General features: G+C 33.7%; 1 protein-coding gene across 1 annotated transcript in view; it reads left to right on the top strand.

The window, feature by feature from the left end:
• LOC123705095 (dynein axonemal heavy chain 5) overlaps positions 1–15,720 on the top strand; it is a 93,637-nt gene that overhangs the window by 8,567 nt on the left and 69,350 nt on the right. The window contains 7 exon segments of the mRNA XM_045653721.1: positions 2,561–2,742; positions 3,276–3,479; positions 4,382–4,655; positions 4,811–4,865; positions 4,959–5,098; positions 5,453–5,598; positions 6,266–6,398. Coding sequence (XP_045509677.1) covers positions 2,561–2,742; positions 3,276–3,479; positions 4,382–4,655; positions 4,811–4,865; positions 4,959–5,098; positions 5,453–5,598; positions 6,266–6,398 — 1,134 coding nt within the window.

Below are 15,720 nucleotides of genomic sequence, written 5' to 3'. Positions count from 1 at the left end.
CAATTTAGAATAACACAGATAATAAATAAATTTACTTTAACAGCTTGAATTATTAAAATAAAGCCCTTGAAAAAAAAATAGTTTTTCTAAGCATAATATGCACCCCAGGTTTATTAATTTATTTCAAGTCACACACAATTGTTAATTTATATCAAGTCTTGGTTTTCTAAGGGCCAATTTTTCTTTCCCTGCTTAAAACTTACCCGTCCAATAAAGTATTACACGATAATATTAAAATGTCAACTGTCAATAGCGTGCAATATGAATACATTTTGAAATGGTAGTGTTATTCGACAAATAAGTTTTAACCGAGGATTGAAAAATCTGCTCTAGCAAGAAGTTAATTGTCAATTACCATGCTATATTGTATTTGTTACACACTTCAAAAGATGACGTAAAATATAGTATTAAATTTATTATTTTTTCACCGTAAAGGTTCATATATTTAATTAAGTTCAGTACCATAAAATAATATTTTATTATTTTTAACAAATCCATGTTTCAAAAGACCCCTTTTATTAACTTCTAAAACCTTGTGATATTTAATACGTGCAAAGATTTCTACAGGCGGTAGACCGGAGAATAGAATAGAATAGAAACACATTTATTCCCAAAAAAGATGATACAGTACGGAGGGAAAACATCTGAAATCGCCGGCACATTGCCGGCACGGAATGCATTTCATTTTAGTTTTTCAACAAAAAGGCAAAGTTGCGACTTTGCCTTTTTGTTACAATTGCCTTTTTGTTTGCCTTTTTGTTACAATTATTTATTAATGAAAGCTGCGGCTTTTATTAATAAATAATTGTAATTAATTTATTCCAAAAAACTCCTTTTAATAATTCCAGATCAACCCATAGATAGATAGCACATAGATAGCCCACAAAGTTCGACTTCGATATTGCCACACTGCAGCTACTATTATGTATTCTGTGACACTGCCCTACTAAGTGTCCTCCACCTCCCTCCTCAACTCCAAATAATTCTGTAAGCCTAGTACAGGTGCGGGTAATGACGGTAGAAAATAACCGCTACTGTAACGGCGTCGCGACGCCGGCTCTATACAAATAATCCTAAAATTACTAAAATTATTGTACGGATACTATTTATCTAATTAATTTGAATTATTTAAATATAAAATTAATTGGGTTATAAAATTAATAGAACGGCTGAATGTATTCTTATGAATTTTTTAGTTTGTTTATCTTCGTTTGCAACCGTTGGACGGATTTGGATATTTTTTTTTGTAACAGTATGCTACGAGAAGGTATAAAAAAAATAGAAATTTATGGGAAAATCGATGATTAGAATATTATATAAGAGTCCATGCAATTGACACTGGCGAATAGTAATTATTCTCTTTGGAAAAAAGCCCATGTGTTTCACTCAAGACGACTACATAATTTGTCGAAATTTAAATAGGTATTTCCTTGGTATTTCGATCGTAATTAATGATTTCAATACAATTTTTATTTATTACTAGTGGTCCGCCCCGGCTTCGCCCGTGGTACATATTTATGTTTTCTCTACATAAGAACCATCTTCGTACTTCAAGGAATATAATAAAAATATAATTATCGAAATCGGTCGTGACAACGCGAAACGGGTTTCATTTTTATATAGATTACGCACACAAAAAATTGTTATTGCATAAAACATAATATATTGACGATAAGTGCTTTTCGATCCGCTAATACCTACTACATATTAGCTTAGCGATAACCATTAATTAAGTCCGAAATAAATAATCTCATATTTAGAGTACATTTTTGACAATAAATCAATTGTTTCATTCATCTATGGTGGTGACTTTTGGCTTGGGATAGATTGTTTAGTAACACCGGAAATTAATCAATAACTTTATGCAACGCGCAATGTTTATCACATAACATACCTCCACCTCCATGTGTTTCTGCGTGTCTAGTACTTACACGTGTAGGAAATGTAGCTACAACATATGTGTTATGTCGCTATATTTCCCTTATTTTTCCTACGAGCGTTGTATTGAAGCCCAATTGAAGCCAACGTATGAAGCCGACGTTTTGAAATAATTTTTTTTATTATTTTATTACAAGACGCAAACTATAAAGTACCATTTTTGAAGCCTAGTGTTGTTGTCATGAATTATTAGGTTGTATGTAACTCAAGCAAATTACAAAAAAAAAAAATAAGATTGCTATGTCATTTAAAAAAACATATCTCGTTATTACTTACTACACTTCTAACTTATACTTTAATGATATACAAAGGAATATAAATTATTGCGAGAAATGTTTAAAATGAAGACAGAAGACTATCGTAGACCGTACCCATGCCGTAGCACTCGAAGCGTAGCGTACTGACTGCTATATCATCAGTAACAATATTTTATTTTAGTCTGTTATTATTGATTGGAAGTATTTGTAATGATGTGCCGAGTATTGTAATTTATAATTCTGAATATTTATTTCTAAGCAAACTTGTTAAATGTTCCAAGTTATAATAAGTAGTAACTACACTACACACGTCCACGTACTAAAGTTATCGAAGTTTTAAACAATTTGTCAAAACAAATTGGCAGGTCGCATAAAATGGGCCCGATGTCTGATGTTCAACATGACGGAGACGGTGGAGAGCGTGTGCGCGCACCCGGTGCTACGCGCGCTGCCGGCGGCCGCAGACATGCTACGGAAGTACCAGGCTACGAAAACTTTAATACACAACTACGAGGGCAACATGAGCGCGGTGTGGATGAATCAAAATGTGAGTTTATTTCCTCGTAGTTCAAAGTTGTTTAAAATATTACTATAATATGTCGATTTATTGGTCTATTTGGTGTTATGAGGTGGTATAAGAATAACAAATATGTAGTTGCGAAGCCACGACGCGAGAGCCTACTTCAAAAATAAAATAAGCAGCAAATAACTTTTATTTCGTGCTAAACTCGATACATGCCAAAACACACCCCATCATCTTCATCCAGCGTTCTTTTTACATGACGAGTACTGTAAACGAATAACGAAATATTCTTATGTTGAACGTGAACAAAATAAATACTTATTGTTGCTCATTTAATATGTAGATATAATAAATATTATCCTTATTATTGCAAAAGTATTAATTTTGAAGTTTTAAAAAACATAAGATAATTAAAAAGATTGACTAAACATAATGGATTAGTTATCAGAGTTATGTTGTTAATAGAAAAAAATCAACAAAAGCTTTATAAAAAGGAATTTTATATCTTAAAATAAGCATATTAAAATTACTATTTTATTATTATGTATACGTTGCAGCTGTGGGATGTGGACGACAGCTTGAACAATACTTTGTTAAAAATCGACGACTCGGGTCTGATAAGCGTGAACTTGGATCACACCATCAGATTGTTGATACGTGAATCCGACTGCCTCGTCAAGATGGGCGTCGACTTGCCGATTGTCTGCCATTCTTTGTACGCTAAGAAACATTATTTCACACTAGTTAATGATTCGCTGCAGGTAATTTAATATATTTATATGAAGCCTAATTTTAAACAGTGAGCTTGAATGTTCAGATGTATAAATATTTACTTACCAAATACTAATACAATTGCATTACTGCAAGCTCACTTAAGCTTAATTGACTGACACACATACCTTATACCATACATACACACACATACACTCTTCATATCATTTTAATCACTGTATCACCTGAATCATCTTAAACTGTATCGCAATGATATTATAATTAAAATTAAATTAAATTAAATTAATTTATTTTCTCATCACAAATGCACAATATATATATACACTAGCTTTCCGCCCGCGGCTTCGCCCGCGTTTTCAGAGAAAACCCCGCATAGTTCCCTTTCCCCTGGGATTTCCGGGATAAAACCTATCCTATCTCTCAAGTTGGATTGAACTGCACATGGTGTGCGAATTTTATTATAATCGGTTAAGTGGTTTAGGAGTCCATTGAGGACAAACATTGTGACACGAGATTTATATATATTAAGAGATTGTTAATCTATGTAATAATTGGACACATTTTGTTGGGTTCGCGTTTGATAACGCCGCTTATAGGTCCAACAAGATCGTGATCTGTTGTTGTATTTATTTTTGCTTAAATCTATACTAATATTATAAAGCTGAAGAGTTTGTTTGTTTGAACGCGCTAATCTCAGGAAGTATTTATTGGTCCGATTTGAAAAATTCTTTCTGTGTTAGATAGCCCATTTATCGAGGAAGGTTATAACCTTCCTCGATAAATGGGCAGGGTGATGACATATAGCCTATAGGCTATATGTCATCACCCTGAGACCAATAGGAGCGGATCAATGCAAGTGAAACCGCCTGCGTACAGCTAGTAAGTAAATAAATAAAATCAGATATAAACTAAATATACCCATGTCCCATAGTTCCTGCTAGAAGACTACTTACGCAGTGTCCGCCAAGTAAAATTAGAAGTTCGTCCGCTCCTGTTACCGCAAGTTGTTCGTCTCTCGTCTCTTCTCCTGCCCGGCTTGAAGTCAGTCACCTGGACTAGTGAGGACTGGAAAGTGTTCATAGATAAAGCGAACGCAGCTATCAACAGCTTTGATGTCCTGGTAACCAGGGTACATGATATATACTCGAACAGGATTATTTACGTCCTGTCCGGGATGCAAGAGGTCACGCTGATTAATTTGCCTGGTAATTTTCGATCAAAATTTAACGTAGTCGTTAAACATTACATCAAATACCTGATTAGTACATGTTAAAGTTATTTAGGCGCAGTCATAAAAAATGGATTTTAATCGATTTCGATCACCTAAAATTTTCTATAATAAATATGTAATTTTTTTTAGAAGAAACTCCGTGGGCAGTTGAGGAATTTATTGAATACGTTGAAACTAACTGCAGGTCAGTGAATACTGATTTATAAAATTATTGACAAACTAGTATTAATTATACTTAAATGGAAATTTAAAATTAAATTATTGGTTTTTAAAATAGAAATGCGTGTGTCGAGTTGAACCGTAAAAGTCTAATGGTAGAAGAAGCTGTGGAGGAAGTACTGGATCTTGTTAAAAAAGCGGCGCATCAAATCAAACCAGCCGAAATTAACCCAGACTTCGAATTTCTTATTGCTGAAGGTGTATATTTAACAAATTATTTTATTTTTATCATTAAATAACTGATACTAATTTTATCATTAAGATATTTTTCAAAATAAATACTCTTTTTTACTTATTTTTAAACACAATTATCATTTATTATCATAATCACAATTATATTTTTTTCACATTATTTGATATTTATTATATTTTAAATAATATCTGTTATTTATGACAAAGAAAGTCCAATAGTCTCGTAGAATCCATCCGCATATCCTTTATAAAAATATTTTTTTTCTATTCTTTGAAATATGTTTCTTTTAAACGCCCAATTTTTACTTCTGTAACAGTTATTTATATTCATTGAAATATGTTCCTTTTAAATATCTACAGACGAGCAGCACACGGGCAGCGGTACGGCGTCCACCCTTGAGAGCACGAGCAGCGGTCAGCAGGACTGGTCGGCGGTCTGGGAGTGCTTCGAGAGCCCTCACCGCCTGCTGTCCATACCTGCTGGCGGGCTGTCTAAGAGCATGCAGGTGACAAAAAAAATAGAAAAAAAAAAACACCGGCCAAGTCCGAGTCGGACTCGCGCACGAAGGGTTCCGTACTAGGGGGGACCCCTGCATATTTTACTTTTTTTAATTTTTAGTATTTGTTCTTCTAGCGGCAAGAAATTTTTTTGTGAAAATTTCAGCTTTCTGGCTGTCACGGTTTATGAGATACAGCCTGGAGACAGACAGACAACGAAGTCTCAGTAATACTAGGGTCCCGTTTAACCCTTTGGGTACGGAACCCTGAAAAGAGAGTGTCAGTGTGAAATTTTTTTGACAAGATTATAAGATATAGGTACAAAATCGTCGCCTTACTCCATGAAGTACGGTGTACCACGTGACCTTGAAATTTTACTCTCGACGCGCCTAAAGAAGTTTCACTTCAAAAATAATTTGAAGTAATGTGGTCGAAATGTCATCATTATTTATAAATTTTAACAATAAGAACATGGCGAATTTAAAAAAAAAATCATAAAATTGTGCTGAAATAAACATAAATCTGCGAAAGAAAACATGCGAAAATTTTGCAAGCTCAATGTAAAGACAAAAAAGAAACCAAAAGTTACAGTTTTGATTTATAACTTTATGCACACACTATTAATGATTATTTTTAACAATTCGATATTTCTAATGCGTGTTGTTTTTTACGTAGGAGATGGTAAAGAATGCTGTCATTGAAATGCGTCGTTACTACAGCCGCAAAGTTGTTGACGTGCTCATCAAAGTTACAAGACGGGCTTTGGACCTCATTATCAAACAATTTTCACAAGACAATGAAACTGCTGGTAAGTTCAATATACGTCTTTTACCATTTTTTAACTATTACCTTTTTCATAATTATCAATACGTCACACTTTAGCATGTTAACTACATTTTAACATAAGCTCTTTTAACTTCCATGTGAAAAGCTCCTCCCACCCCTGTTTTTCCATCTTCTACGCGATCATACTCTCCTAATAACTCAGTAACTAACAAGCCGTACTTTATAGGCGTGTTTGCGGCTTTCTCGTCAAAAGTTATTCTGAAAATTACCGTTATACAATCGCTAGGGATGTTCTTATTGTGAAACACACAATGAAACGAGTTCCAAATAATTTTGTGACATTTAAATTAAATTAAAAAATAATATTTGTAAAAGATTTACGTATTTTTAATTTATATTGGTATAAATTACTAAATGCGGCATAAAAGCGGTACGGTGCGGCATGAAAAGAGAACACAATATATCGCTGTCTAGGCTGTCTACAAAGATGAAAAGCTCCGCCTACCTGTGACAGAATAGTATGAGATTAGTCTGTGGTATGAGATCCCACAGCAGGATTACTGCGTATATATTATTTTTTTCTAATACCAAAATTCTATGTACCTATATTTATAATTAGGATATTTATTTATTTACACTTTATTGTGCTGGCATACAAATAAATCCTTAAAATTAAAACTTATAACTAGTTCAGCACATAAGGCGGCCTTATCACTTAAGAGGATAATATATATCGACCAGTAAAAATTGGCTGCAAGCATTTTTAATAAAAAAAATTCTGATCGATTTTTCGGAAAATATTTCATTCAAATTTTGACTGGCAACCTGGTCGATATAATATTATGTAGTATATTTTCCAGATTATAAATATACATAAAATTTTCATTTTAGCAAAATAACTATGAACACTCTAATCTTGCTGTGGTATCTTAGACTAGAACTTTTGCACCCTCTCGTTTCTTTTAGCGCAGGCGCCCTAATGACTAGAGCTTTCGAAATTCATAATATCCTGGTACTAGTGCGGGTATAACTTTCTATACGCAGACGTTCTAAAATAACTTTTGGACGTAGAAATTTATTTGCGTGCCACAAAAAAGTTGTGTTGTTAAATGCCAAACGGGATAATAAATTATCAAAAACAAAAATAGTTTATTTTAAAATATTCTGATAATATTTTACGAAGTTAATCTTAAAAATTTTCAGTAAATTAACATATTTACACCCACACACCTATAAGAAACCAATTTATCACAAAAACATAACTGGACGTCTGGAACAATTTTCACTCTATAAGCTGGACAGTGAACCTGTTAACATTTTTCAGAACTCCACAGAAATTATGCGGAAGGGGAATTTTGCAACGAAAATAATCAAATTTTATTCAATTACTTTATAGTATTTATATTTTATTTATCAATATATTTTATTAAGTGACTTATTCTATACATATAATCTTGTAAATCTTAGTTATGGTTGCTTTAAAATATTTTTAAAATATGTATAATTTATAATTATATAAATAATATATTTATATATAATATATATATACTTCAAAAATATGACGCAACGCAAAATAGCTGCAATTAAAAAAAAATCCTATTTATTATTAACTTCTCGAGCCCGGCTTTGTCCGCTTTGTAGTAAACTTAACAAATTATATACAAAGAAATGTTTTTTTTTTGTAAATAGATAGTGGTATCTATTAAAAAAAAAACTTTTCCAAACAGACAGACAGGGACAGCGAGTTTATTTTATACCATGTAGCAATTTCTGCACTGATCTTTTGTACATCTAGGTAGCTGTAGTATGCAGCTTGCATTGTCTAAAAAAATGGGCTTGGCAACGTTTAAAATATTTATGAGAATATTGATTTTATATATACTTAAATTTTTTATTTATTTGTTAAATGGTATCGTAGAACCTTATGTTTCTAACAATATAGAGGTACAAAATATGTATATTCCTGTCTCGGCGGTCTACGAACGTGCTACGAACATTAAAATCTCCGCCTAACTAAAACAGTACTTGTACTGCAGTGTACAACCCTTTCGTTTATGTTAGCGCAAGCGCTGTGATAGTTCAACCTTTTTAATTTCGTTACATCCTGGTACACGTGCGGATATAATTTTCTTTCCGCAGACGTTCCAAAATCAATTTTATATGGCAATAACCGCAACCCATTCAAAATTGTAGATTAAAAAAATTACGAAAAAGAATAATGTAATTAATTTTTTTTAATTGTTATCTTTCAATAGAAAGTATTACAAATAATTATTATTATTATTTATGAATAAGGATTTTTAAGAGCTCTACAGAAATTACACGCAAGCGTTCCGGCCAGAAAACATTGTTCCATCGCCGTTCCGCACAAAAGTTACGTCTAACAATTTTTTTTTGCACAAAATACATACTTTTAGCTAAATCGGTCCAGTCAGTTTTTTTTTTATAAGTATAGGTACAGACTACAGAGTAGTATTTTGTCACATCTACTAAAGATAAATTACTCTTGATACTGCAGGTAGACATTTATACTCAAAGAAAACACTCCATTACTTTAAATGAAAGAAAACTGCATGCGTACAATCGTTTATGTAAATCAAAACTCGGTGTGAATTTGAAATTTCGAATCTGAAAATGTCGAAGTCCCAAGTTTACTCAAGTAAACTATAATATATTTGTATTATTGCAATGATCTGAAAGGTGTTACCTTGCTTAAACTTAACAAAAATTTTGAGTTCTAACAACAATAAATTAAAGAACTAAAATATATAATCCTTTCTCGGAGGTCTACGAACGTTCTATGAACATCAGAAGCTTCACCTATCTGAAAGAAAACAATTTCGTTTGTTTTGGCGCAGGCGCTGTAATATAATTTCTACCGTCTCGAATTCGTAACATCCTGGTACACGTGCGGGTATAATTTTCTAGCCGCAGACGTACAATACAACGTAACCCGTTCAGAATTGAGTTAAAAAGTACTAAAAAGGAAAAAACATATTTTAAAAATGCTTTAATTATTTTTCAATAAATTAATTAATTACTTTACTTTTACTGATAATAATTTGAATAATTTTGTTTGTATTTTAAATTCTACAGAATTTACACGCAAGTGTGTCGTATGAAAAATACTGTAGGGAAAATAAAAATAATTCTTTGCAGTTTGTAAATAATAGTAACTACGTTTTGATTGAAATTAAAAAAATGAGCGTGTGTTCTGAGCGCACACGTGTCAGAAACGAAACTTTTTAGGCAAGATTCAAAGATACAAAAATCGTTGTCTTAAGTCTTGCTTGATGATGTGAAGGTATTGCCTTGACATATTACTCTCAACGTACCTAAAGAAGTTTCACTTAAAAATAAAAAAATATATATATATATATAAATGAAACCCGTTTTCCTTGGTCACGGCATCACGCGTGAACGGGTGGACTAATTTTGATAATTCTTTTTTTATTATATTCCTTGAAGTACGAGGATGGTTCTTATGTAGAAAAAAACGTACCACGGGCAAAATATCTTCCACGGGCGAAGCTGGGGCGGATATAAAATCACTTCAAACCTGTGTAATAATTGTGTACTACTTCTACTTATAGCGTCCGGGATTTTATGAGATATTAAATGGGATGGTGCGTATCAATGTGGTATTAATCAAGAAGAGAGTTTTTTTTTTATCTTTTACGTACTAATACTGAATTTCATTGGACTCTTTTGCCTATCTGCTTTTGGGATTCAAGTGTGTAAGAATTTAATGATTGCTGCATTTTGATTTTTGGCAATGGAAATGTTTGTTTTGAATGGCAAATCTGATATTATTTATATGCTCCTTCAATGTTCTGAATATTTTCTACTTAAAACTAATTGAAAACTTTCAAATTAAGTACTTTGTCTAAAACTTAACGTAAAATGACGAGCTAAATATAAGATGTCTACAAAGAGAAGCTCCGCCTACTGGAAACAGAACTTTAGCAACCTTAAGGGCGGCCGTACACGGACCGCTCGAGCAGTTAACGGCTGAGCGCCGTACACGGACGGCTCGAGCGGTCAGCGTCAACTGCTCGAGCCGTCGGTTGTTGACCGCTTGAGCCGTCGCTATCAACCGCTCGAGCGGTTGATTTTTTTGACTAGTCAAGTCATTGATTTTCAGGGGAGGAGCGAGCCGTCGACGGCTCTAGCGCAGTCAACGGCTCGAGCAGTCAGTGTATGCCTCACGACCGCTCGCAAGCCGTCAACGGCACGGTGGAATTTCATCATGCAGTTGACGGCTTGAAGCGGTCGCGACGGCTCGAGCCGTCACGTGTACGGCGGTGAATGAATGCCTATAGTTCACCGCGCGGTCGCGGCTTCAAGCGGTCGGTCTCAACTGCTTGAAGCGGTCCGTGTACGGCCGCCCTTAGGGCAAGCGCTGTGATAGCTAGACCTTTTGTAATTCATATTGTCCTGGTACACGTGCGGGTATAAGTTCCTATCCGCAGTCGTTCCAAATCAATTTTATATTGAAGGTACCGCAGTGCGGAATGTCCCCCCGATTATGGTGATAGACCGGGAGATATTGACACAAAATTTCGAGTCATTTGTAACAGGATGGCGTTTTACAGGGGTCTTAGTACGCAATGACAAAAAGAAAAATGATGGTGTGAATGCTGGTACCGGCGGCTTAGTCGCGTGGGCGTAAGTCGAACTCGTCGGAAAAATAGCGAAAGTCAAACGATTTGTAACACAAAAATTTTAGAATTTACCGATAGCCCATAAAAAAGAAGTAGGCGGTAGTGTCATGCCATACTTTTCCGGTGTGACTTACCGACGACCGACCGATACCGACGCGAATGTGTTGATTAAAAAAAAAACAATTCAACCATTTGTACCAGGCTAACTTTTGCACAGGTAACCATCATCGTGCAGCCATTTACGAAAATCGCCATGCCATACTTTTCAGACGATTCCAAATGGTCGCCATACCGCCGAAAATCTGCGAATTTTTTTTCTCGTCGAACTAACATTTTTGTAAGTAAAGCGATATTTCAATTTTTCCATTGTGCGATATGAACGTCTCCAAGGAAAAAATAATCAAGAAAAACTAATGAATGACTGTTTTGGAAACTCAAATGTACCAAATAAATGAATATATAAATTTTAATTAGGAATTCTTAACCAAAGAGGAGATATTTGAGATCAAAGTGACCTTTACAACAAAACGCCAATTTCATATGTAAGGACCTAATATTTCGTTTATTGCAGTGAATTCTGTCTGCACTGATCTAAAAATTGATCTTTTAGATGTTTTAAACTTTGGGTCCCAACTATTATCACTATTATAAAGTTGATTTGTACCTCTATATAATATGTATTGCTGTCTCGGCGCTCTACGAACACCTACGACACAGTGCTACGAACATTAAAAGCTCCGCCTACCTACCTGAAACAGAAATGTAAACCTTTTCGTTTGTTTTGGCGCAGGCGCTATAATAATTCAACCTTTTTGAATTCATAACATCCTGGTATACGTGCGGGTATAATTTTCTAGCCGCAGACGTTCCAAAATCAATTTTGTATCGCAAAAAATAACACCGTACAATGGAAAAATATCAAATACATAAGTATGCATAAATAGATATTTTTATTCAAGTTCAAGAAAGAACTCAACAAAATGAAAAAAGGTCAATCCGTTCAAAATTGTGGATAAAAAAACTAAAAAGGAAAAAGTAATTTAAAAAAATGCGTTAAGTAATTATTTTTCAATGTACTTACTGACCGGAAGGAAGTTAGCGCGGAAAGTTTATTTTTTTAAATTATTAATATCTCCAAAAATTGCTCCTTAAATGCTCCATCAGAATCTGTAATTGCTCCACTTCTATAATTATTAGTTTATTTATAATTAATTTAAAAAAAAATCCAAATACTGAAAACTTGATTTCCCTATAGAATGAAAAATATTCACTTTTCATAAAAAATTTGTTTGCAAAAAAATTGCTCCCGATTTGCTCTATCAATTACAAAAAAAAATTATTTAATTTTGATAATTTTTACACTAATTAACTGAAAAACTATATTTGCATAGTAAACTACTGCGCTGTGACGTCATCAATTATTGTCGTTGCGACGCATAAGGGCCATATTTACATGTATCAGCACTGCAGCGATATCTGTAGACCTTAATGTTTATGTTTTCTTATTTATATTATTTACTAGATTTCCGCCCGCGGCTTCGCCCGCGTTTTCAAAGGAAAACCCGCATAGACTGATTATTACTAATGACTGATTTATTTTGTATATTGATATACAATTATAATGAATTGTTTTGTATTTTATTGTTTAACTCAATATATTGAATTTGTTGCATTGTTGCTACTTAAGATTACTGATTTATTTGTATTATGGATGTTTGTGTATCAATAATTGATGAATATTTGCCGGGATTTGGTCATGGCGATGTTTATAATCAGTTTGCGTTAACAATTTACTTGCTCCGGCACTGTTCTGAATATTAACTACTTTTTGATTATGACTTTTTAAGTTGTACTTTTTTATAAATAAAATGAAATGGTCTTAATACTTGACGCATACTTCGATTTCAAACAACCTCAAACTTTTTAACTTTGAGACAAATGTATTTCTGACAAGGCGTTCTACAAGGTTATGAAGCTCCGCCTACCTGAAACAGAACTTTCGCTCTCTTTCGTTTATTTTAACGCAAGCGCAGTAATAGCTACACCTCTTGAAATTCATGATATCCTCGTACACGTGCGGGTATAAATTTTTACCCGCAGACGTTCTACTTTGTACCCCCGGTAAGATTGCCGCTACAAACGCATTTTTGAATGATAAAAATTAAAAAGTAAAGAAAAATAGATAAACTGAAATAAATTATTATCCTTTTATTATCTATATTTTTAATTCTTTTTTTTAATGAAACTTCTTTAGGCGCGTTGATAGTAAAATTTCAAGGTCGCGTCATGTCTGTACCGTCACATCATGGAGTAAGGCGACGATTTTTGTATCTTTGAATCTTGCCAAAGAAATTTCACTTCTAACAACACATGCACTCACGCTCTTTTTTTAAACTCTTGAAAAATATCAGAATTCAGAAAGTACACGCAAGTGTACCGCTTTTAAAATTTTAAAATTCATGATATCCTAGAGCACGTGCGGGTATAAATTTTTACCCGCAGACGTTCTAAAATCGGTAAGATGATCGCCGCTTACAAACACAATTTGTATTTTTGGGCGATAAAAAGTAAATAAGTAAATCTTATTTATTTTAAATTTTGCTAAACATTTGTTTTAATTAACCCACAAATCAACCCTTGATAAATATCAGGAATCAGAAATTACAGGCACGTGTGCTACAAGGAAAACTAAGTGAAGGGAAAAATTTACAATAAAAATAAAATTAAAAGTAGCATATTTGATGCCAGCTGCAGAGATTTTTTCATTTTCTTGAAAACAACATTCAGAAATTTTTAATTATAAGAATCAATATTAAGGTTGAGTTATTTATCTACACTCACCGGCACGGAATCTTGGCCACTGCAAATTTTTGCGTAAAATAACACTATTTCTTTTCTACTACAAAATTCAATAAAAATTTAATCAAAACTAGTTACTTTAATGTTTTTACTAACTTTTAGTAATAATTGGAAGTTAATAAGAAGTACTACCGAGTAGATATGAATTAAACAAGAATTTACGCTTTTCCTGTGAAATTTAAATGATTTCTTAAAAAATGCTAAAAAATTAGAAATAACGTTTCCATAAAAAAAAATTGAACCTTTTAATAAAGGGTGTTTCCTTCTCTTGCCTTAAACACTGTTTGCATCCAGTCTGGCATACTCTAGAATACATTTTTGGAGACCACTTGAGCTATAGTGTACCAAACGGCCCCAGCTGTATTTCTAAGCTCATCTAACATTAGTGCTGGGTTGGAATCGAACTTTATGTTTCTTTTAAGCATGTCCCAGATGTGTTCTATTGGATTAAGATCCGGGCTACGAGCTGGCCACTCCAATTTTTCAATAATAACCTCTTGAAGGTACTCTTATACGTATCGTACGACACGCGGACGTGCGTTATAGTGTATAAGTAGCAAATTTTCTTCACTGATAAACCTGTAATAGGGCTGAACATGTTCCTGGAGAATTTCCTCGATGTACCTGATCAAATTTAAGCCATTATCTACGATAAATAACTCCGTGCGAGCATCGGAACTTATACCTCCCCATACCATTATTGACCCTCCATGAAAAATCGCATTTTGAGTGTGGTGATGTGTGAAAACCTCTCTTATCGTCTCCTCTATACTGACTGTTGGCTATCAGAAGCTCGTAAAGTACCTTAGCAGCCATCTGTGAACACCCCACGAGCGCACTGGCTGTGGGTCCAGTTTTCATGTTCTCGTGCAAAACGAAGACGTGCTTCTCTGTGATGTCTGAGGAGTTCTGGACGGCGTGCTGGTCTTCAAACCTTCAAATTAACTTCTTTCATTAGTCTTCTCACCGATTGCTCACTCACATTTATTATCCTGGTGTTTAAGAGCCGGTGGCGTATCCTAAAAACTGTCAGAAAGCCATTTCTGAGTATCTCTCGAACAATAAACGGGTCTTCTCGAGCTGATGCGCACCTCACACCTTCATTTCCTGGTCTGCACATGTGGCTGCCAGTCTCCTGGTATCTTCTCCATGCATAGTGCATTGCTGAACGAGGTACATACTGTACATTAGGTACTTTACGTTGCGGCAGTCATTGGTCTAACATTGTGATGGCCTGAGTAGGTTGTTCAGATGTTAATGGCATTTTTTATTGTTTGTTATGATCATTGACTATAGTACAACAATAACAATATCTTAAAACGGCATAAACGATATCAAAAAAAATTTAAAACGAACAATTCGTAACTTCGGCTTAACCGCACAAATCACAAATTACGAGTAACTCTTAAAAAATGGTAAAAGATTGTTCTCAAACTCAATGATTTCTTACCATAAAATTAAACAAATAATATGTTAACATATCTGCATACAAAAAAATCGTGAAAAACACTTCAAACTTTTTTTATCGGCAAATTTGTAAGTGGCCAAGATTCCGTGCCGCTGAGTGTATCAAGAACACAGTTTTTAAAAAATTTCGAGAATATAAAATACATATTTACTTAGTTTATTACAGTGAATTCTGTCTGCACTGATCTAAAATTTAATCTTTTGTGGATTTTCTTTAACTTAACAACCTGAAACAGATCTGTATTGTATGGCAAAATAACCCGCACTCCGTTCAAAATAATAATTTCTTTTAAATAATAATAAGGTTTTTTCTAATTGAATCATTATTAAAAGAAAGAATTTTTATAAAGAATC

This window comes from Colias croceus, chromosome Z (genome assembly GCF_905220415.1).
Source record: "Colias croceus chromosome Z, ilColCroc2.1".
In the NCBI taxonomy this organism is placed as follows: Eukaryota; Metazoa; Arthropoda; class Insecta; order Lepidoptera; family Pieridae; genus Colias; species Colias croceus.
Note: the sequence above shows the minus strand (reverse complement) of the source record. Positions and strands in the feature narration are given on the sequence as shown.